Here is a 23,265-nt window from a genome sequence, read left to right on the forward strand (position 1 = left end):
GGACTGAAGGGTCTAATGGTCCTGTCTGCACTTAAAATTGAAGTGCTTCAGTCCACTACCTCACTGGAAGGCTCTTGCCTCCTCCATATACTTGAACTGGTTCTCTTTGAGTTAGTCAAAAGGAAGGCCTTTGTGGTTGCTGTATTTGGTGACAAACCTTAAACATGTTTCAGCACACTTGTGCCTTAAGGCTCTTGAAGTGAGGAAGGGAGATTAAAGTTGGAAGGTCTGTCCCCCCATGAGGCTAACTGTGGGGTTTCTGTGTGAAGCCTGGAGTGACAGGTACAGAGTATCAGTATCAATCTTCTGAGTCTGTATCCTTTTTAATGAGAAAGGAAGCTTCCAGGATTGTTTATGGCAATCCCTCTCTTCAGGCTTCCCTATAGAAAGCTGCCTCCAATTAATACTTCTGACTGTTTATTAACAGCTTTTTAGAGTTGTTGATATTTTTATTGAGGTCAACACTGAATAATTTTTATGTCCCAAAACGCTTCTTAAGCAAACATGGCTGTTGTTCAGAGTCAGGTATGGCAAAGCTAGTGTGCCCCAATTAACTTAAACTCAGCATTTCTTCTCTTTCTTCTCTCTCCTCTCAGGCGCTGCTTTGAATTTTTAGACTTGCTGTTGCAGGAGTGGCAAACACACTCCTTAGAAAGGTAAGTTCTGAATACAAGTGGATTTGTTCTCTCCTACTTATGTGGGGAGAAGGAGATTGTTTCCTGGCTCATTCTGGAGAAAGGATCATTTAAGAGAGAAGATCATATTAGGTGGCTGTAGTAGTGATGTTTTTGCCACTCATAAGAAGTGTGTATGCAAATACACTGTTTGTTCTGTAGTTCTGTCAGAGTTTGGTTAGTCTGTCTCCTATGCCAGCCTTGGAAAACCTGGCTGAGCAAATTTCTGAACTCAGTAACTTTTGTTTAACAATTTTTTTTTCCCCTTTTGCACCCTGAAGTGAGATGATGAGGTGGAGTCTGCTGCATGTCTTATCAGGAGCTTCTGAGACATCTACATTACTTCAAACTAGTGACCAGTTGAAGTAATTGTGTAAGGAGAGACTGGGACACAATTCTTTAGCCCTAGACTGCACAAGACTATTTTAGGGCTTAGGAGACTGTTCTTGAATCCAGGCAGTTTGGATAGCTAAGTAAAGGTCTATGAAGGATGCTTCTTGCTGTTTCCTAGACATCAGTTTGGATAAAATAAAACTGACTTGTAAGAATAAATAAATAAAGGGCACAAAAGATCCTTGATGGAAATGACAGGATGTGGTGAACTGTTTGTTCTCAGAAATCAATTTAGTCATTTGTTCATAAGTGTGGCACATTTTTCTGAACTGCTGGATAATATTTTCATTCTTATTTCAGACACATATCAGTGTTGGCTGAAACAATAAAGAAGGGAATTCATGATGCAGACTCTGAAGCTAGGATAGAGGCAAGAAAGTAAGTGGAAGCTATTGTTGGTGTCTCTTCTTCCTCCCCTTCTTTGCCTCTGTTTTGTGAGTCAGTGATATTGCATGTTGAGACAAAAATCCAGACCAGGAACATTCTCCTGACTTTCCAGTTGGTGGAAAAAAGAGAGGCTATGGGGTGACCGTTCTGTGCAGTTCCCTGAGGAGGGGAAACAGAGAGGGAGGTGCTGATCCTTTCTTCCTGCAATCTGGTGATAGACATGTGAGAGTGCTTTAAAACTCTGACAGGGGAACTTCTGGCTGGACATCGGGAAACATTTCTTTACCAAGAGAGGGGTCAAACACTGGAATGGGGTTCACAGACAGGTGGTCAGTGCCCCAAACCTGTTTCAGGAGCACTTGGACAATGTTCTTAACAACAGGCTTTAACTTTTGGTCAGCTCTGACTTGGTCAGGCAGCTGGACTAGATGTTTCTTATAGGTCCCATCCCACTGAAGTAGCCTATTCTGTTGTTATTTGCTACTCTTGAAATAAAACTCCATGTGCTAGTACACTGCTAAATGGTGTCCTAAATTAAGGTAGTATGTTATGACATTAAAAAAAAAATTGTGCCTATCTATAGGAAATTTTAATATTTTAATTAATTTTATTCTTTCGATGATCGTAAGCATTTCCATTAATATGATCATACTTGGGGGTAGTATGCTGTGTACCAGAATTATGCTTTTCTGAACAGAACACTACAGGAACATTTTTCTGCAGAAAGAGGATGGTGCACAACATGAAAACAATGAATAATAAATTTTATTAATCTAAATGCTCTGTTTTAAGCAGTGGTGTTTCACAGTAGGATGCTTAAATCCTTTTGAAAGGCATCATGTCCATCACTGAAAATTAAAGTAGTCATTGAGACTTCACAGCAGGTGACTAGTTAAGCTGAATAGACAGCAAGGAGAACAGCATGGGACTTCAGAGAGCATGCTTAATTCTCTTCCTGTGTTTCTTAAATAGTAGTGTGGCTGATTGTGAGACAGAAATTTGTTTTCTTCTTGAAATGTGAGAGTGCATGTGGCTTCTCTGAGGAATGGTTGTCATGCACAAACAATTCTTGATTCATTTGAGCTAATGATCCTACTCTTGAACTGCCCATTAGTTGCCCCTTGAAAAGTACTGAGAATGTTCATCTCCTTTGTGCCTCAAGAGTGAATGGTGTTTAGCCATCAGCCAGGAGGCTTGGACCATAGAGGAATTCTTCCCTCATCTTAAAATGCTCTTTTATTTTCATCATGGCACTGATTTGAAGTCCATGTGAGCATCTCTTTCCTTTTCCTTGTTGGTTTTTTTTTTTTTTTTCCAAAAAGACAGGCAGCAGCCTCAACTCAGTACAGAGACGTGTCTCTGCAGCATTCTTGAAGACCTGTTGGTTAAACTTAAATAAGAAGACAGCAGCTGGTGCTTTCCTGAATCAGGCTCATTCATGTGTGTTCTGCCTTTGGCATGTTTTTGAAGTAGCTACTGCACACCCAGTCCCAAACTATTGTCATTCTGGTGGGCCTGCAGTCTCCCATGTACAGCAGACAGCTGGAGGGATGAGGGTTTCTTCCCTAATGCAGCTTTGCTGGTTACTCTTGTTTTTCTAACAAATGCACCAAATGGTTCTTTTGTTAGGTTTGTCTTTTGTGCAGCTGTTTGAGCAATATGATTGTTGAAAAAGCTGTTTGTCTTAAATGTGTCAGGGCAGTAGGTGCTTGAAGTGGCTGGCCTAAGGAGCCCACTCCTGGGAACAGTGAGAAGGGCTCTGGCTGTGCTTTTGTGCCACAGCCCCCTAGAATGTGACAAGGGTGTGTTCACGGTGCTGTGCATCACTTCCAGGTGCTACTGGGGTTTCCACAGTCACTTCAGCCGAGAGGCAGAGCATTTGTACCACACTTTGGAGTCTTCCTACCAGAAGGCCCTGCAGTCACATTTGAAGAACTCTGACAGCATCGTGTCCCTGCCACAGTCGGATCGCTCCTCCTCCAGCTCCCAGGAGAGTCTCAAGTAAGGCTTTCTGTGTCACTGCCTCTCCATTTCAACAACTGCTGACAGCTCCATTAAATTGAAGGGAATCACATTGCTTTGTCTCATCTGGTCATTATTTGGATTATACACTTGGTTACTCCAAAATAGATTTATTTGTTTGTTTTTACCTAACACTTTTACCCCACACTTTTTTGTATGAACAACGAAACCCTGTACTGCTTTTAAAATGTAATTATTATCTTGACTCAATAAATAATTTTCTAGGAAGTTATTTGTGCTCAGCGGATACTGTTAGTTATTCCTTTCAATGCTTAAAACAGTGCTTAGATTGAAGTTCTGCCTTTAGCATTAATCCTAGAGGTGAAAGGCTGTCTGTTGCCAGATAAAAGAAAATTACTAAATTAAACTTGAGTTGTAACTGCAGAGTCAATATGTAGCTCTTATGTTGAATGTATATATTTTACCTACTCTCAGATGTACAAATGTCTGTGATTTAAGTGTAAGATCTATATGAAAAATACCCATAACTTACTGGTGTAACTTTTTAAATCTACAAAAAGTGTACTTTAAAATCTCATTTTGCACAAATAATGTGATTACTATTTCTTAATGCTTTTAGAAATAATTTCATGATGGTGCTGTATTCTTAGGCAACAAGCTTTGTTAGTTTATTCCTGCATATAAATAATTTCCTATTTACTTGTGTACTGAGGGAACAGAATTGTACTGCTCTTGATGACTGAAATACAATTAATAAGTTTTAATAAGTGTTTGTATTAACTTCCAGCCGTCCACTGTCTGCCAAAAGAAGTCCTACTGGAAGTACAACATCAAGAGGTGAGAACAGGAGCTGAAAAATGTGCTCAGGTGTTGCTAAGGTGTGAAATTGTGATACACAAAAACCAACTTTGATCACTGTTTACTGCTCCCTAAAACAGCAGCCCAGAATGTAGAAATTTTAATTACTTTTGGATTTCACACCATATTCTGTGCATCGGCTGCTGATAAAATAATGCTTTTAAAAGAAGTTAGTAAATCAATAATTTCTTACACCTGAAGGGAAGCCTGAAAAGCCTTGAACATTGTAGCCAAGGTATGTTTATCTTTGTAATAACTTGAATAAACTGTTGCTGATACTAAGACATCCAGCTACATAGTCTAATAGTGCCTTTGGTTTTGCAATTTTTGTTACTTATTCTCTGTGGTTTCAGCACTTACTGGAGGTGTCTGCACACAAATCCTACAATGTTAAATTCCATCTCATTGCTAATCTGTTTTTCTTGTCAGATGGAATATTTAGGTACAGCTTTTCTGTCCTAAGTAAATGCATACAATAATCTAAATAATACATTTTAATATGGAATATTATAGACAAAATTTTGTTTAAAAGATAAGCTGCCTTTTACACCTGACCAAGGTTGGGTTCTGGCTGGTTTGTCTGTAACTACACCCTACTGAGACCTTTGATTCAAAGAGATGTTGTTGTGTAACCTGCTTGACTGTGCACACAAATGCATGTTTGCTTGCAGCTGAGTAGTCAAGCTTCATGCTTAAGAGGGTGAGCATCAACAAGTGATGGGAACAACGATCCTCATGAGAAGATGAGGTGTTGGGAAGGAAGTTATTAGAACCTGGACTGAAGGACCTGCAGGTCTGTTTTGACCAGCAACTCTCACGTGCCAGTGATGGGTACTGTGGTTGAACTTTCCCATCTAAACTCTGTTAGAAAATTCTTTTTACTGGCCTGACAGCCTTTTGGATCTTATAATTTAAACTTTTAGAACTTGATAGTTCTTAGAGGTAGCATCAGGGCAACATTGATGAAATATCTTTGCAGGCAGTGTGGGGAAGCCCATATTGCCCTGATAAAGCATTCTTAGTTGAGGTATTTCAGTGCCAGCAGGGAGTGTTAAAAATAGTACTTTAAACTGCTTGTCAGGCTCTTTGAAGCACACAGCTCAAAAAATTAATCTTCTTTATTCTGGATCTCCCACTCCCATCTGCAGCATCTACAGTAAGTACAAAAACTGTGTCAACACCAGGATCTCTGCAGCGATCCCGCAGTGACGTCGATGTGAATGCAGCAGCTAGTGCCAAGTCAAAAGTGACGTCTTCTGGAGCATCCACCCCCTTCAGTTCTGCTGCAGCCTTGCCCCCAGGGTCATACGCATCACTAGGTAAATCCACGTGTTCTACTCTTGCAGGTAGCTTCCTTTAGTAGCACAAAGTGCCTCGCAGTTTTACTGGAATAATAAACTCTGACTAGAAGAACGCACCTCTGAGATAGTTACCAGCTCTCCAGGATCAGTGTGTGATCTCTTGCCCTTTGGGATTAAGGAAAAAAAAAAAAATACAGCTGAACTGACTTGAAGCAACAGTTTTGAATTGTGCAATAATCTGCGTCTCACAGATTGAGGACAATGCTGCTTAATTCCTTTTGACATGCTCCCCTGTCTCTTTTCCTTCCTTCCTTTCCTGAAACTGCTTTTCCATTGTTTTATGCTTTGAATAGTACATCTAGTTGAGTTTGCTCATGTTGTTTCACAAAGGAGAAAGATGGAGAAGCAGAGAGGAGGTTGGCCTTGCCATGTCATCAGACAGGATATAAATATCTGTTCCTTATGCTGACTCTTTGGATTATAGCCATGTCACATTATTCCTTCAGAGCACTGTGTATCGCCTTCAGGTGTCTCAGGGTTTCTTAAAACAAACCTTGCATTGGATCTTTCTCTCCTGGAGTTGCCGTCGAAGGAGTCACAGAGGAGGAAATGCAAGGCAGTGATTGACACCATATTTGCTGAGCTTCATCTCTTATTGTGAGCAGAGCTGATCACCTGAGCTCATTTCTCATTCTGCTGGTTTCACACTAATCTAATCTCAGACTTGGCATCGATTTACCTTTACAGCAGGGAAGAAACACAGGGGTCTGTGCTCTTGATTTAGGCCGTGTACATTGTCTTCACTGAGGAGTTTCTTCTTTTAATGTAGGGCATTAGCTCTTTAACCTGTTAAAAAGTAAGTGGTGAATTATATAGGGATGATTTTTATGGATTTGATTTTCAGACAGGTTTCTTAACTTGAACCTTAACCATATCTCAAATGTTTTACATTGGCTTAGATGCGTTGGTTGTATTCGGTTCAGAAGTTGAATTCTTACTCTGATTTAAATTGTTTATAAGTGGTTCAAGACGGAGATACATTGCAGTGGAAGTGTAATTACAGAATGTGAATTTGATCACATGATGGTGGGCTTACAGATGCAGCCACTTTTGAGTTGTGCTGCACTCTGGCTTCAGTGGCTAAACTGGCTTCAGTCTTGTGCCATGAGGAAGAATGAAGAGGGAGGAAGTATCTGCTTAAAGCTAACTTGGTCCTTGAAGCTTAGAGACTGAATCCAGTGTCAGTCTTGTTCTTCAGCCAGGCTCTAGGAGAACAGTAGCAAATTCACTCTTAAGTGATGCAAACATGGCTGCTCCTGAAGGATCCTGCTTCCTTTTTATCTACTAGGGGCATTTATCACCTGCACATTTCCATGAGAGAGGCAAACAATAAAAATGGAGTTAGGCAAAGGTTGGTTGTTGCAGGAGGGAAAACCTGCAAGTGTTTTCTTCTTATACATCAAGGTTTGATTTGCTGCTGGATCCAACTTTTTTAATTTCTTTAATTGTATTAATTTTTTTTTTTTGCATATTTATTTAGCTAATATATAGTGCCCACTTCTGTTGATGTTACTGATTTTTCCCTATTAACCCTGTCCTTACTTTTCTTTAATTTGCCTAAAGATGGTACTACCAGTAAAACCGAGGGTAAGCAGTCTCTCTGTGTAAGTGAGGTGTGTCCACAGTCGTACTACCTTACCTGGTCTCTGTTCTCAAAGTGTTACCTGGTTCTCATCCATGTTCACTGGTGACCTGCATGAAGTGTTGCATGGTTGTCCTGCTCATTTTGATGCCATGGGGTATTCTTCACTTTCTCTTTGAGCTCCTCCCTGCTAAAAACCATTAGTCTGCTTTTATGACTCTGGTCACTAAGTTGCTGTGTGGCTTTCTCTATTTAAAGCACTGCTTTTGTTTGAAGGTGACCTGTGTATAGACTGAAAAAAACCCCAACAAAGACAAAAAAACTCCCAAACAACAGAAGGCTTGTGATTTCTTTTCTCCTTGATGTGTAAAGGTTTGCTGTGTTTTTCCATCCAAAGCTCAGGTCACAACTGCCAAATGCTTTTGGGAAGAGACTGGGCAGTGAGAGAATTGAATGAGATGATCACATGGCAGAAAAATGAGGACAGTAAACAATGATCTCTAGGGAAGGAATACTTAGTCAACCTCTTTAAACCTGACCTCTCTCTTTTTGTTGTTAACTGTCTGAGTGAGATGGCTTACACCAAAGACAGTTGGAGGAAAGGCTTTTTTACTAGAACACTGAGCCTGCTAGTTTGGGAAGGATCCCAGTCTGTTTTTCTGGCTCGTTGTCAAAACTTGTTCTTTATTTCTTATTTCTTCAGCAAAAAAAAAATCACTGGGAAATCATTTTCTGAAGTAGACAGGAGCTGGAAACAAAAATGTTTTCTACACAGAATGGAGATACCACACTCTCCAGCAAAGCCTTTTTTTTCCCCAGTGCAAGTCTCTTTTCAAGGGATCTATTACTGTCTTGTGGGACTGTGCTCATATCTTTGGCTGCTTGTATTTGGATGTGGTGGTCTGAGAAGTGCCACTGTGCTGTTGTGACATCTGTGTTATTTTCCTTACTATTAGTGACACGTTGATTTATTATTTAGAGGAAAAGGTCTGTACCATTTTTGGAGATGATACTAAGTGTTGAGAGGTGAGCTGACCTCTACATCTTGAGCAGGAGTATTTGTGTTTTGTGATCTGGCAGTGATAAGGACTATGAAGTTGACCTGAGACCTGTATTTCTAAATCATGAGTTAGATGGAAATTCCAAGTTGTTGTAATAACTGACCTTTTTTCTTCTTCTTTTTTTTTTTTTTAATTGTTGATGCTTTTCTTTCTTTTGTCTTAGTTGTCAAACCTGTCTACTTTTGGCCTACATTTGAAATGTTGAGGGTTTAATGTTTTATATGAAATACCAGCTTTCAGTCCTCTCCTTGGCTGTAATAGTGTTTGCAGAGGCCTGTTACAACAGCTGTCCTGTGCAATACCTCTATTTTTAGTTTATTAATACTTTATTGTCATGAAGCAAAAGGCTGGGAGTTTTATTTGGTTGCTGTTTTCAATTCAGTTACATTAGGAGCAGATTTGATTTGGTAAAAATCTGTAATGGAAACCAGGAAGTTGCTTGGGGCAGGGAAGATTGAGATGAACTTTCAGAAACTGAGTTTGCTATCCACTCTGTTTTAAATACCAAGTCTTATACCTTCTTTTTGCTGTAGGATTCTCTATTTTCTGAGAGTCAGGGAGAGTAGCCAGAGTATTTCAAGAATGTGTTTAATCACTGTTTGAAACTCTTCATCTTTTTCCTTTGAGACAGTTGAGGCAAAAACCCATTTATTCAGGATAGAGTGTGTCCTTCACTGAATAATGAAACTGAGTAAGGTCTTCTGCCAACTCTGTGATCTTGCAGACTGAGTCAGGAGCTGCAGGGAAGATAAAACTTTGTATTCTTGACATAAATGTAAAAATTAGGAGGGTGGGGTTAGAGAAAAAACATCCTCTTGCTCTAGAAACAGAAGGAAACAGAACATAAAGCAGAAATGTCATCTACAGTTGTGCTCCTGGGGCTTGTTTTGGTTATTTTTGCAGGTCACCAGTAAGTAATTTAAGAGAAAATTCCTGTGTCTTTTTGTGTGGTTCAGCTTGACATTAAATCTGCAGTCTGGTTTCCATCATGGCTTTCTGTAGCTACATTGTAAAATTCTGCTCATTCCCCTCAGCTGGGAGCCAGCATTGTGTGGACTTGGCACTTCCCATCTGCTTTGCTCTTGGTTCTCCTCATGGTTTGGTTTGGAGTCAGGCAGCTCAAACAAAGGAGCAAGATAGAGTAGGTGATGCCAGTGCAAGAATGCCAAGTAAGAGCTGAGTATGTCCTTTGGTTTTAAGTTGTGACATCCCAACAACTGGCAAATGCTGTAGAAATGCATTTCCTTATAGAAAAGTAGGTGAGTCTGTATACCAGTGAGGTTTATGCAGGTCTTCATGCAGTGCACAGATGTGCCTTGATTACCCAGACCCTTCATGCATGGGGGTATTTTGAACTGCATTAAGGGCTTTACACACAGAAAGCTCAAAAGAGATAAACCTTTACTGTCTTGATCATCACAGCTGGTGCTAGGGAGGTGGCACTTGTGCCATGTTTGTTATACCTGATTAAAAGGAAACCTTAGAAAATTTTCTGCTTATCATGAAACAGCTTTTCAAATAATATTTTTAAAGGGTGCATAATGCTTTCATTAATTAGAATGGTTCAGAGCATTTGTGTTACCTTTTTTCAAAGCAAGCAGGAAGTCAAGCCTTTCAGACAAAGCCTTTCTCCAAAAGGGAAAGCATAAATGCTGATTTTACCTGCAACTGGCAAATTCAAAACAAAATCAGCAGTTTGCAGTCAGTGGCACAATATTGAATAGTTTTTATTAGTATTCACCAGAAAGGCAATAAAATAGGGTTTGTTACAGTTTTCAGATAACTTGGGCTCGGGTGGATGCCTTGAGTGCATTCTCAAAGGCTTTGGGAGTAACACAAGTTTAAAGAAATCACCATTCCTGTTTTCTTCTCTGCCTTAAAGCTCTCCCTTGTCCTTAAGAGTGAGGCTTGATTCAAAATCGTGACTGGCAGTGGTACCTTACACGGAACTGCTCAGGTTGTAGGTTTTTTGCTTTTCTTGCTCCATCCCTTTGCAAGTGCTGAGTTGGTTTGGCTTTGTTTGTGTAGGGCAAAGTGGAGTGTTCACTGAGCCCCCTGCTTTGGAGGGAGATCTTGCATAAAACCCAGAGGCAGCACATCCTGATGGTTTCCAGTGAGGATCAAGTGCCTCTCAGGGAAAATCATTGTGCAGAGTCTGGTCTTTCTAACATTGGAGAAGTGCTAAATATGCATGGAAACCATTCTGCTGGGGGTTGCAAAAAGTTATTTAATTATTATCTATAAAGCATGTTTTTAATTGATCTCTGTGTGTCTCCCATGTCTGTCCATGTGCTATTTAACAATGATACGGATAAGGCTAGAGGCTCTTTCAGGAATGTTTTTCTCCAAGTGGGGCAAAAACCCCAGTGCTGGGTAACCTAACTGCATTAACCTGATCCCTGGAGAGACTATCATCATCCCAGTGTGTCCACATGCAACTTGTGTGGCTGTAGGTGTCCCTGTTCACAGCATGGAATTGATTAAAGCGGGTTGTGAGGCTGCTGCATACCATTTCTAGACTATTTAAAAACCATTTTCTTCAGTGTGATATGCAGCCTGAGTGCCATAAAGCCTATGGCTGTTCTGTGCACTGGGGGGTGGGGATGCTGCAGTATCCACCCAGAGGACTCAACCTGCCAGGTGAAGCCACTTGTAAAGCACAAATATTATCATAGAATCTTCCTTAATTTGTTCCTTTTCTTAAAACCAAAACAACCTCTCTAGTTTAGGCATTTGTTAGACATTTCACATCTGATTCTGAACCATTGTTGTAAAAATTACAATAACTTTAAAAAATAAAGCCAAAACCTCCTAAAAATCCAGAAATGGTTTCTTAACACAACGCATTTATATGGAGTCTTTCAAAACCTTTTCTGTACCAACAGCAGTGTGTCACATGTCAAATTTAGATCAAGGGCTTTTTTTATGGAAATGCTTTCATGGTTTTTGGAGACTAGTTGGGGCACTCTTTATCTGTTCCTTTGCTGTCCTGTTGTTGTTAGGATGCAGCAATGATTTTAAAAGCAGCAGAAAAAGAATGGTTGTGAAATATGGATTGCTACATCTGTAGTTTGAACTAGATATGGAGACAAACCCACTTGAAAGCAAAGAAATTTTGGGAGTGGAGGTGTTTGCTTGAATTTAAGAACAGGAAAAAGTCTAAATAGCTTACTTGATAATATATTTCCAGTCCTGCTTGAAATTAATTTTTCTGTCTGGGTTAGAATGATAGAGATAAAGCCACACACATAGTCCTATGTGCAAATTCTTGTTTGCAAATGAAATTCCTGGGGGAATGTAGAAGCCACATTTGTGTTGTATGGATTAACTACTACATATGCATGTTGTACTTGGTATAATATATATTAAAAATCCATATGCACAATGCAAGTCCAATGCAGTTGTTAGTTCAAATGCTTGTCAGCATTTTTTAAAGGATGAGAAAATCTGTATCAGTATAAGGACTCTGTTCTTACTGTGGAAGAACAACTTCTCCTCTCACACTGTTCTGACACCTAATAGGCATAAATTAGTGTGCAAGTATACCAGTGCAAAAGGAAGCAGAATTTTGTTTCTGGGCATTCATTCATTCAGAAACTGCTGAAGTTGGTAGGAATCTATCCACCAGCCCTTAGGAGTTTCAAAATAGGGCTGAGTTTTCTTCTTCCAGTCTTGTTGATAATCACATGTTGATCAAGTTTGCGTTAGTTCTGTTTAATTTTTTTAAGCCTCTAGAAAAGGTTTCAGAAGCTAATCTCAGTTTCACTTTATGTGTTATTTTAGACTTAGTATTTCTTGAGTTGGAAAAGTCACTCATCTTATCCCAGTTTTCCCCTTCTTAGTCACCTACTGCTAAGGATACAAGAAAGAAAAAAACTCCAGCTTTTGTAGATGCAGAAAAATCCAGAAAATTTAAGGGTCTTAAGTGGCCTTTGTGTGAGAGGAGGAGACATCAGTCCCTTCTCACCCATTCTTGGCCCATGCACATCACTAAATGTGTTTTCCAGTGCTGCCTGTTACTGTGTGTAGTGTTGAATTTCAACTTGATTTCCCCTTAGGACTTCCTGCAATGCCAAGGCTCCCACTGGCCTTCTGGAAGGATGTAAATGAATTCCATTACTGGTTCCTAAGACTGGTCAGGTTGAAATTCTTGTCTTACTGTGATGCCTTCCTGACAGAAATGGAGGGAAGCCTTGAGGCTTCTGAGGGGAGTGCGATGTCTGCCTGCCTCCTTCCCCGTGCCGGCCTGCCTTGGAGCCTGTGTCCAGGCCTGTGTCGGGCTGTGGTTCCACCTCATTAACAGGTGACAGAGTGGCTCTGCTCACCTGTGTGGAGCTGTGCCAGCCTTGCATGGGGTGGGATCTGGCTGGCAGGGAGCTCTAGAGCTTGCCTCCAGCAGTGCATCAGGCTGACCCTTTGTAAGGCACAAGAATGTCCTACAGCAGAGGAATCTGCAGCCTTTGCTGGTGGTAAAGAAGACATCAGCAGCCAGTTTTATGGCTGTTGGACTCACATAGGTGTGCTCAGAGCTTGTTCAGTTGAGCCAGTGGTTTAAAAGTTTTGTTTGTGTTTTTCCAGTTTTCTGCTGATGATTCCATCTGTGTCCCATCTGTAAACAATTATTTGAATGGTCTTACCTGTACTTTGCCTACTGAGCTGTTTTAAAACTAGGTGCTGGTGGAGAGGTTTGAAGTAGAGGTATCTTGTAGGCTTTTTCTCATGCAAACAAATTTGCCCTTTCTTCTCAAAGTTAGGCATCTTCTTGTTACTTTGAGTCTAGCAGAAGCTTTCAGACCGTGATATGAATATTTTGAGAGCTCAGAGAAGGAACATAGCTCCCAATCATTCCGTCTGGGCTGCTTGCCATTGTCTTGTCCTGCATGTGTGCCTTATGTGAAGTGGGATTTTTTGGGTGGGAAGTGTATGTGTTTCCCTGTTCATATATCTCTGTATGCTTATGGTGGAGACAGAGGGCAGGAGATGAGTATCTATAACCAGTGGGTGCAGTTGTCTAGACTTCTCTTACCTGCTGTGGGTTTCTTCCTTTCATTATTGTGCCTGAAACTGGAAGTCACCCTCTGAATGCAGGGATAGCACTGGCATGAGTCCTGAGAAAAAAACTTTAGTCTTGGCTAAGAGCTGATGTGTTGAAAAGTATTGATGGAGGTTTTCTTTGTGTTACTCTTAATTATCATTTCTTTCCCATTAACTAGAGACAGATAATTGAAGCTTAGCACTAAAAAGGGCATTCTGTAGGAAACAACCCTACCCCAGGAATGGGATGAACTGATGACCCCATAAGCTTTCCTCGCTCAAATTTCACTGGCTTTTCCATGAGGAAAGGACAGAACAAGGACTGAGAACACTTTGAGACTTTATATTCATTATCTGCTTAAGTAAAAGGAAGGCACACAGAGTCTGTTTTCCTCAGCACTGATTATTTTCTATAAAGCTCTCCATTACAAGTAAAGTTACTCTGATCTCTGGATAAATATGAGGGATCTGTAAACAGCAGGGAAAATTCAATGAGCCTGAAATAAAAGTGTGGTCAGGCTGTGTTGACAGACTGTCACAGCAGTGCCTGCCAGCCTGTGCAGGTGGAGCAGGGTATAAAGCACCAGACAGCTAGTTGAAAATCCCAGCGATGGAATCTGGGAGGGCATCTGTCACACCTGTCTCCAAAAGGGTGATCACCTTGTCAGAAAGTAATAATTTGATACAGGAAGCTGCATTTAGGAGGCTTGAAATTTTTTGTTGTTGATCCTTTGTAAAGAAGCTACTCTAGAACAGGAGCAAAGCCTATAGAGAGGTAATGTTTTTTAATTAAACTGGCTGATAGCATTACAGAAAGCAAAGAAGTTTTTGGACTATGGGCTGTGGCTGTTTCCACTCCCTCCCCTGCATCTCAGCCACCCTAATAAAACGTGTTGCCTCTCCCAGTAAATTTCTTTTGTACCCTGGGTAATTGTGTCTGTAGTGTGCTAGACGCTGCTGCTGCCTTTGTAAGAAACTTGCTAACAGTGTGATTGTCTTTGCATTGCTCCAGGCCGGATCCGCACCAGGAGGCAGAGCTCTGGCAGTGCCACCAGCGTCACCTCAACGCCTGCCGACACCCGGGGCCGCAGCCGCGCTAAAGTAGTGTCCCAGTCCCAGCGTAAGCATCGCTTCGTTCTTGGGGGAGCGGAACTAGGAGTTACTCATGTGTTCCTCTTGAATTGCAGTAGCACCATCAGAGAATTGGGCTCACTTTGGACACATAATAAAATGAATCCCCACCTAGCCGGTGTGTGCTCCTGCTGACAAACGGGGCCCCAAATCCGAGTGCTTAGTTGTGGCCTTTTTTCACCAGCTGTGCAGCAGAATTCCGTGTTGCTGTGGTGTGTAGCTCTAAATAACTGGCACTGTGTCTTGCTGAGACACCCCCTGTGCCTGTAGCTGACTGCTTCCCTGCCAAGCCTCTCCTGCTTATGTGACTCTATTTCTGTATGTGTGAACACGTGAGCTGTCTAAAATTAATGGGGTTTGGCATCAGTTGAAAATAGGAGTACCTATTTTGTGTGGACATGGGAAGAAGGGTTCTGCTTTGATTCACATGACACATCTGCTCTCTCTGGCTTCCTGGCAAAGCATGGTTTTCTCCTAGGAGCCACACATATGGTGCTGCTGCATATTTGTCATGTGTATCTGAGGAGAATTCTGTCACTCAGAGTCTTCAAAGAATCTGGGGGAGGGAGAAACTCCCTGTTATGAGGACCTTCAGCCTTGTGAATAGGAGATTGGGTTTGTGAAGGACCTGTCTGTTCTGAGGACTTGTCTTGCTTTGTACCGCTATTTGAAAGCCCTTCTCTGTTCATTCTTTCATTGCTTTGCTATGTCATGCTGGAGGGTTGAAAAAGCAGTTATAGCCTTGTGTTAGACTGGGAGATCTGCAGAAAGGCATGAGCATGGAGCCAAATGGAAATCTGTACATTGAAGTCATAAGGATATATTTGGGCTTTGGGATGCTAATGTAAATTGATTTCTTCAGTGTTGAACCTAGAACTTATCCAAAGCCAGAAGTCACCTTTTTCCCCTAAATTTAGTTTGGTAAAAAATGGTCAGACCAGATGAGCCAAGTCTCAGAAGTATTTAAATAGTAGTTATTCTTTAAAGGTTTCAAAGATTATGGACCTAATTTTTCTATATAATGCCTTATGAAGGTTTAGGATGGTCACCTGCTGCCTTGGTCTAGATTGCTGCGTTTCCAGCCTAGCCCAACCAGATGTGATCTTTATCCTTAAACCAAATGTTGCACAGAATAATTTACAAATTCAAATATAGTGAGTCAGTCGCAGGACCAGATTCTCCATGCCCACACAGTGGATAACCGTGTTGTAATTTCACAGACTGGGCTGGGGTGCAGTTTAGAGCAGAACTTGGGTCTTGGTTGACATTTCCTGAGAAGTTGGTCAACCTTGGGAAGTTAGTTGCATCTGCACATTAATTCACTGCATTCTGCAGAGGCTTTAGAAGTGACATGTTTGTAAATAAATCTGTCTGTATTGTGTATAGCACAAACCGCATGCTGAACGCTGTATTGTCTTGCTGTCTTTTAATCCACTTTTTGCCTGTCCCTTGGTCTGCCCTCATAATCAAGGATCCAGATCAGCTAATCCTGCTGGTGGTAAGAAACGTTTTCCCTTTCTTGCTTTTTCATGTTAGTTCCTTCACATTTTTTAACTGCTAAGCTTTTAGCTTTCCTCATTCTCTCCTAACTATAAGACTTAAAAAGCATTTTGTTCAAGTCATAAAGTTTGTATGGCGGGTGATTTGCTTTCTCCCACTAATCAAATATGGTAAGCATATGTTCTGATGTCAAAGCTGGCTCACTGCTGCAGCTCAAACGCTAGGGGCTGAATTCTTCTCTCAGTTACTTCAATACATCCCTGCTGACACCAGCGAGATGACTTTTAGGTCATGGTGGAGGACTGATACCTGTCACTTTGGGATGGGGAGAATGGAGCTGGCACCCCATACAGTATTGGAGTATATTTGATTGGTTCAGAATGGCTCTGGCCAAGAAATTGGAGGGGGCAAGTAAATTTATACATGTACTGTGGTATTGTTCATGAGGCTAATAGAGTTACATATCTTCTTATGTTAAGACAGAAGAACAGTCTTCAACTTTTGTTGTACTCTATTTGTAACAGTATATGGAAATAAAATTTTTGAGAGATGTGAGATACATTTCAGCAAGAAATCAGTGTGACTGTAGGCTCAAAATGTGAGCTTGCCTGAGTATCCTCTTATAACCCTTTCAAATATGCTTTTCCTGGTGTTTCAGCAAATAAATGTAATGTCAGGAATAGTAATGGCAACAGCAGATTTTGAGGGACTCACTTTCATCATGTGAAAAATAAAGAACTTAGGTTTAACCAGCCAGATCTAAGTTAAGCCGGCATCTCTGTGAGTTTGAGGCTCATGGGATTTACTCATTATTGTGCTGATTTGTTCAGATGTGGTGGGTTTTTTTTTGTTTTCCTTCACTAAATTACTGCAGAAAAGCAGTGCCACCACTGCAGTGTAGCACAAAGTTCCTGAGCTGCTTTGCAGCAGGTGACCTGTGCCAGAAGCCAGGGTACTGCAGCACAGCTCTGCACACAGCCTGGTTGGTGTTGCTTTAGAGGAGGTGAGGCAGCCTAGAAATCCCTTGCTGCTGCAGCAAGGCTGCCTCAGCACCTCCACAAGCTCTCCCAAAGCCAACTTGGATGTTCATACACTGCAGTGTCTGGCTGGGCTTGATCTCCATGGGCAGCAGAGGGTTGCTGATGTCAGTGTTCATTGTCCCCGGGCTTTCCTCAGTCTTCTTGAAAACTTACAGGGAACACTTCCATTAGTATTCTGAGGGATTTGGATTAGATTGTTATATAGAGCTGATTGTGTTCCAGTTTGGCTGCCAGTGTGTTTAAAATCTTGGGGGTTTTAATTGTGTGTTCCTTGTTTCTGGTTCTCTCCTAGCTGGTAGCCGGTCTAGTTCTCCGGGTAAGCTCTTAGGAAGCTCCTATGGTGGCCTGAGCAGTGGAACATCCAGAGTCCAGCCAGTGCCATCATCCTCAGAGAAGCGCAGCAAGATTCCTCGGAGCCAGGGATGCAGTCGGGAGACGAGTCCCAACAGAATAGGCCTAGGTAAGAACAGTCACTGCAGGGATGTGCTGGCGGGAGTGCTTGGAGGAGGGGCTTTCCTCTTGACTGGGAAACTGTTCATGTTGCTGTTATTCTTCCGAGCTTCTCAGCTGACAAGTTAATGTGCCTGTGGTTTGTAGGAGAGTAATTCCAATTTTCCAGGTTGAGCTTATGGTTTCAAAGTAAGCCTAAAGATGTCATGATGTGTTTTCGGTTTGAAATTCAACATGGGCAATATTATTAGGTCAGGAAGCAAGAACAATTGTGAATAACCATCAGAGCAAAAAGACGTCATTTAAGCTTATTCCTAAAATGAGTTGAGCAATCTTTACAGTCACATGGAACCAAGGGCAAAAAGCACCTTCTTGGATTATTTTAGAAATTTTGCATTTTAAATGGCTTGCTTCTCTCATCCTTAATATCCTGGAGACACTTTCTTAGAACATGTGTTAGACTTACGTAGTAGTTGTTCTGTTTTTGATATTCCAGTCTCAGTGACTGTTATGTAAATATTCTGTAATAGTTTCTGTTTTCAAATTTATCAGCAGACCTTTTTTTAAAGTCAGGTGAGTAAATATCATATATATATAAAGATTTTGTGTATGTGAGTTGAAGTGAAAAGGTATTCAGTGTGCTCTCTGAATATTTTCATTTTTTAATATAAATTATTTTATAAGGTTGAAGGTAATGTAGAAAAACATCTTAAATTATACTGATTCGAAATTATTTTTATCTCCAGAAACTTTGCTAGTAGATTGAAATGGATTAAAATTGTAGCCTTATTGTTGGCAATTAAATTTATAACTATTACCTTAGCAATAGTTTTATATTTTACGTTTTGAACTGCATCTTTATTTAGAGGATGTCGTTAATAAAGAACTATTTTATTAATTCTTTACAGTATACTGAAATGAGTTTAAAGCACCTGAGTGTACATGCCATTATGGTTCATAAAAAATACTGCATATTCATTGGGACTGCTTTTCATGTGACTGTTCTTCTCATGTCTAATCTATTTTATGGGCTCTGTGTGAATATATTATGCTTTTCTGTTCATTGCTTTTAAATGTAAAGTACCTCCCAAATACTAGAGGTAATTGTTCTGCTATCACTGTGTAGAAGAAGATTGTTTTTTAGGAGGAAGCTAAGAATGGTGGCTGGTACCATCACACATGTTTAAGCTGATCATCATACTATGTGATCTGATCTGAAATATTCTTGAGCATCTGAAGGGAAATTACCTTGTGTAGAATCCTCACTCTTGGGTTGCCTGCTTTCAGGTATATTACAGGAGCCTTGAATTCTTTTGAGAGAGTAGTTTGTATAATTTCTCTGATGTGCTCCCTGAGAACATAATCAGTGCTTGTTCTTTGAGAGTGGGAGAGAGATCTGACTTGTATCAATGTGTGGCTTTCACCTATTGCCCCCAGGTTGATGGACACAGCCTGGATTGAACTGTTATGGGAACAGGAGTGTCTGACACTTTACTGTTCAGTTGCAGAAATTCTGTCTATTTCTTGGATTTTGAAAGTTATAATACTGACCCAGATGGAGATAGCTTTTGAGCTGTCAGCTTTATACCATTATTCCATTGTACTTATTACTTTATGGCATAGTAGCTAACAGTATTTTATGCTTTTTTGTGTTGCTTCAGTCTCTATATTTCCTTGATATTTTATTTTGTTTGTTCATTTCATTAAATAAACTCCCACTCACCTTGTTTCCAAATACAGAAACCATCCCCTGGAGTTTTTCAGGCTCTCCTGAGGCAGTAACAAAAATAAAGTCCTCTGTATGTGGATGGATGCCTGTTAGCATCAGTACCTTGCTGCTAGCTTTGATTTCCATGATGGCTACAGGTATCCATGAAGTAGATTCCTTCTGTGTGCTGGGAAACTTGAAGAAGATTTTGTTTCCTCAGAGGCAGCACAACAAGACACGTTCAGTGTTCTGAGGCCCTGTGTGGTCACCTGTATGTCTCTGCTTGTGACACTTAAATTTTTAAGCCTGCCTCTGCTGACTGCTCAGTGAGCTTTACTAGTGGTGATATCCTCCTGGGGAAGGAGGAGTGCAGTCCACTTAATCTTGAGTGTTTCTTTGGGCTCCTTGAAGGAGATTGTGTGCTCAAACAGGTGATGTCCATTTCCTATGGATAGAAAATTATCAGCCTGAAGTTAATTCTGTTGGATGCTCTGCAGGTAGTGTGGCACAGCTGGATCTGAAAGAAGTGAGAGATCCAAGACAGCCATTCTCCAAAAAGTGGAGCGAGCACAGCTGCCTGTCAGCTTCATGCAGCAGTACTCTTTATGTTGGGGTTATGCTGTGTACATTTATTGGAAATCTGCAGGCAGTTCTTGACTTGCCTTGACTGGGTGTTCCCCACTGCAGAGCTTTCCTTTGGCTGTTTGGCAGAATTTCAGACTCTAAAATGCCGGTATTGATGTAAGAAAGCGCCTGCTGATTTTGAGTCTCCACTTAAGAATCATTAAAATTCACACCCTTATGAAATACCAGTTTCTTCCAAGTGGTAGATTGGTAAACAGTGGCACTTTCATGTTCTGCTGGTGATATTTGCATCTGTTGGGTTCCACTGGCATAAGACTGCTTGATAGTGTGTTTTAATAGTGGTGTGAACCATGTCTAAGTGACTTTCCAGATGAAATTGGTAAAACTTAGATGTACAGTATACATTACAAAGTTGGAATATTATTGAAAACAACCCATCCTTGTCCTGTCCTAGACTTTCTCACAGCAGAACTGGCTGTGGACACACTGTCTGCTTTCGTGCTGCCTACTCCTCTTAATCCATTTTGCTACTCATTCACTTGATTTCTGTCCAGCTTTTGGGGGTTGAGAATTCTCCAGTTGAGACTTGGTCTGTCTTCTTTGCTTTTGCTCCCTGCACTGCAGAGACAGGCAGTCACAGTGTGAGAGACTTAGCTAAATGACAACACTGTTGGCAGTGTCTAAAGGAAATAGTCTGAGTAGCTGATAAAAAATCTTTTCTACACAACATGGTGGTTAAAATGTGAGGCAGGTGCCTGGGAGTCCACAGCAGACTCATCCTTTAGTTCTTTTAAATCCTTTTTTTTTTTCCTTGATTTTCTTTTGTATCCAGTAACATGCAGCTTTTATTTGACCATTAATCCTGAAGTACCTAGTGTTTGGCTTTGGGTGTTCTGTTTGTAAAGTCAGTATTATGCTACATCTGTAGCATTTTCCTACTAGTGTAGGACAATGCAGATAAGGTGCATTTTCTTCATGCTGCTGCTGTTAGCTGCTATGGAAGGAGAATCTGTTGTGTGCATCCACTAATTTTTGTAATCATTCACATCTCTCCCTCTCTAAAGAGCCTTTACTGTTTTTACTACAGTTGTATTATAGAAAAGATGGGCAGATCATCTCTGTTTAAGAGAAATTACTGCTTGCGCAAACCTGATGTGAAGGCTGCCATTATTTACATCTAAGCATGAGACCCAAGAATGAGAAGTTTGCTTCTAGAGAGTCTGCAATTTCAAACCAAGTATTTGTGTGGAGAACTTTAATGTTACTTTTACCTGTCAGCTTTTTCCTTGTATGTCTGAGATGGGATTATTGTACTCATGGACCCTAATTTCATCCAGTTCTTAAAATTTAGTCTGTTTTATTTATTGTAAGACCATGTAACTCAGTACCATTACACATTATGGTGATCTAATCAGCTGGTTGATAGCTCATCTCACATTGTCTGACATCAGAGGTCAACCATCAGAACCATTAATTCATTGCAGAGATATGAACTGGGTTTTGCAAAATTGGGAGGGATTTGACAAAGCAAGAATCTGGCAGAAGTCTCTAATTTTAAAGCCTAAATATGAAGGTTTCTATTTTGTTCTGTACTGTTTTGCTTGAAGGATGCTAATATATCCATTTTATGTGAGAACACTGAAGCACTGTAGAGGAACTTCAGCTTGAGTCTAGGCATTTCAGTTCTGTATACAAATCAATAGAGATTTGTAAGAATATGTATATATTCTGAAGCATGCAAATGACATTATTTTTATAAAAACAAGGATACAGTCGAAGTATTAGCACGTTCATGTTATGCACATGTACCTCTGGTGTGTTGTCACCAAAGCTGGTAGATTAGGTTTTACTCTGCACCTGAGAAAACTCATCAACGGCGATTCCTGAACACTTGAATTATGCTACTGCCTTTTTAAAACAGCAAGGGTAATCCCTCTTGTCATTAAATTCTTCTGACAATTAACTGCTGGTTTTTGCCCTAAGGAAATACTGTATTCTTCATCAAGCATAAAGCTTACTAAATACCTTTCTGCAAACATTTTTAAAACATTCAGCATCTCAAACATCTGCAAGCATGTAGGGTTTTGTGCAAATAAAGAATATAGTTTAAAACTCCCCTGAAGTTTGCATATGTCTCAATCTGTGTGCATATAAAACCATAAAGATAAACTTCTTGAAATGTCTGTGGAACAGAAGTTAACTTCTGTTAAATATCTGAAGCTACTGCTCTTTTCAAATTCAAATCACTTTTTAACCTGTCTTTCAGGTATTCAGGTTCTAAATATTTTTCCCCAGTATCTTTCATTAGAGAAAGATAACTCTGCAAGTCTGTGCAGTACGCTTTTTTTTTTTTCCTTAGGATATTTTTTCAAAAAACTCTTCTTGTGAAAGGCAAATCTATGTAAAAACATCATATCAGTATTACTTAAAGAAATTTATTCCAGGAGGATGTTTATTTTAAAAATAAGGAAGAAATATTCCAGAAGGGTTTCTTTCAGCATCATCTGTTTTGCAACAGTAGAGCTTCCCTAAATGATTGAAGATTCCTGCTCTACTTGAATAACAAAACTTGGATTGCTTAAGAAAAAAGCAGACTGTCAGCCAGACATTAATGCTGCTGAAATTTCACATCACAAACACAGCTCAGCATGTAAGGTAGTTGGTTTGTAAAGAGCCTGAGCAGGCTGCTGCAAATTGTAATTACTAATGTAATAATTACCATAACTAACAGAACTGTGACTTGACTTTGAGCTTTCTGTCCTCATTAAACTTGTTCACCTTCTCTGAAACTCTCCATGCTGCATGCTAGCACGGAGCAGTCGTATCCCCCGACCCAGCATGAGTCAGGGGTGCAGTCGTGATACCAGCCGTGAGAGCAGTCGAGATACAAGCCCTGCTCGGGGCTTCCCTCCACTTGGTGAGTACATGTAGGCATTGGAGCTTTAAGGGTCAATATGTTTTTTTCCTTTTTCCCTTGTTGTGATTGCCCTTTCAAGACACTGCTAGGTGGAATGAGCTTTTTTCTGTCCTCCAGATTCCTGACACTCCCCATTTCCAACCCCTTTTTTTTCCCCTTCTGTTTTCTTCTGCATGCTTCAATTCTGGTTCTCAGTATTTCAGTGTTAGCAGGGAAATAGCTTAGTTTGAACTTTTACAATTTTTAGTTTCATTGATTTAGCTTGTATTGGACTGTGCTGCTTCGCTTAATAACACTGATGGAAATCTATGGGAGGGCAAGCCTAGATTTTCTAGGTCGCAGTGGAGTCATTTTGTAGCATTGTAGCCTGTTGTTGAGTGACTCAATTATTCATTATTCGATTTTCTTACAGCTAGCTATAGTTACAGTGTATAATTTCTATCCTGAATCCGCCAGTGGAGATAGCAGCTCTCTTTTTGTAAAGGTTTTACAGGACAGTCTATCATCAATTAAGTTGCACATGCTGTAGGAAACTTAAGCAGGCAGTGTAAAACCAAGGAAAGACTGAAATTTTAAAGGAGCATCATTAAACTGCAGTTAA

General features: G+C 40.4%; 1 protein-coding gene across 1 annotated transcript in view; it reads left to right on the plus strand.

Annotated features, from left to right (window-relative positions):
- CLASP1 (cytoplasmic linker associated protein 1) overlaps positions 1–23,265 on the plus strand; it is a 168,329-nt gene that overhangs the window by 83,819 nt on the left and 61,245 nt on the right. The window contains exons 15-24 of the mRNA XM_072932017.1: positions 597–656; positions 1,368–1,445; positions 3,288–3,455; positions 4,225–4,274; positions 5,444–5,614; positions 7,220–7,243; positions 14,346–14,453; positions 15,936–15,962; positions 17,297–17,464; positions 22,557–22,664. Of these exons, the coding sequence (XP_072788118.1) occupies positions 597–656; positions 1,368–1,445; positions 3,288–3,455; positions 4,225–4,274; positions 5,444–5,614; positions 7,220–7,243; positions 14,346–14,453; positions 15,936–15,962; positions 17,297–17,464; positions 22,557–22,664 (962 nt within the window). The remainder of the gene's footprint in view (positions 1–596; positions 657–1,367; positions 1,446–3,287; positions 3,456–4,224; positions 4,275–5,443; positions 5,615–7,219; positions 7,244–14,345; positions 14,454–15,935; positions 15,963–17,296; positions 17,465–22,556; positions 22,665–23,265) is intronic.

The sequence above is a fragment of the Taeniopygia guttata genome, chromosome 7, assembly GCF_048771995.1.
Source record: "Taeniopygia guttata chromosome 7, bTaeGut7.mat, whole genome shotgun sequence".
Lineage (NCBI taxonomy): Eukaryota > Metazoa > Chordata > Aves > Passeriformes > Estrildidae > Taeniopygia > Taeniopygia guttata.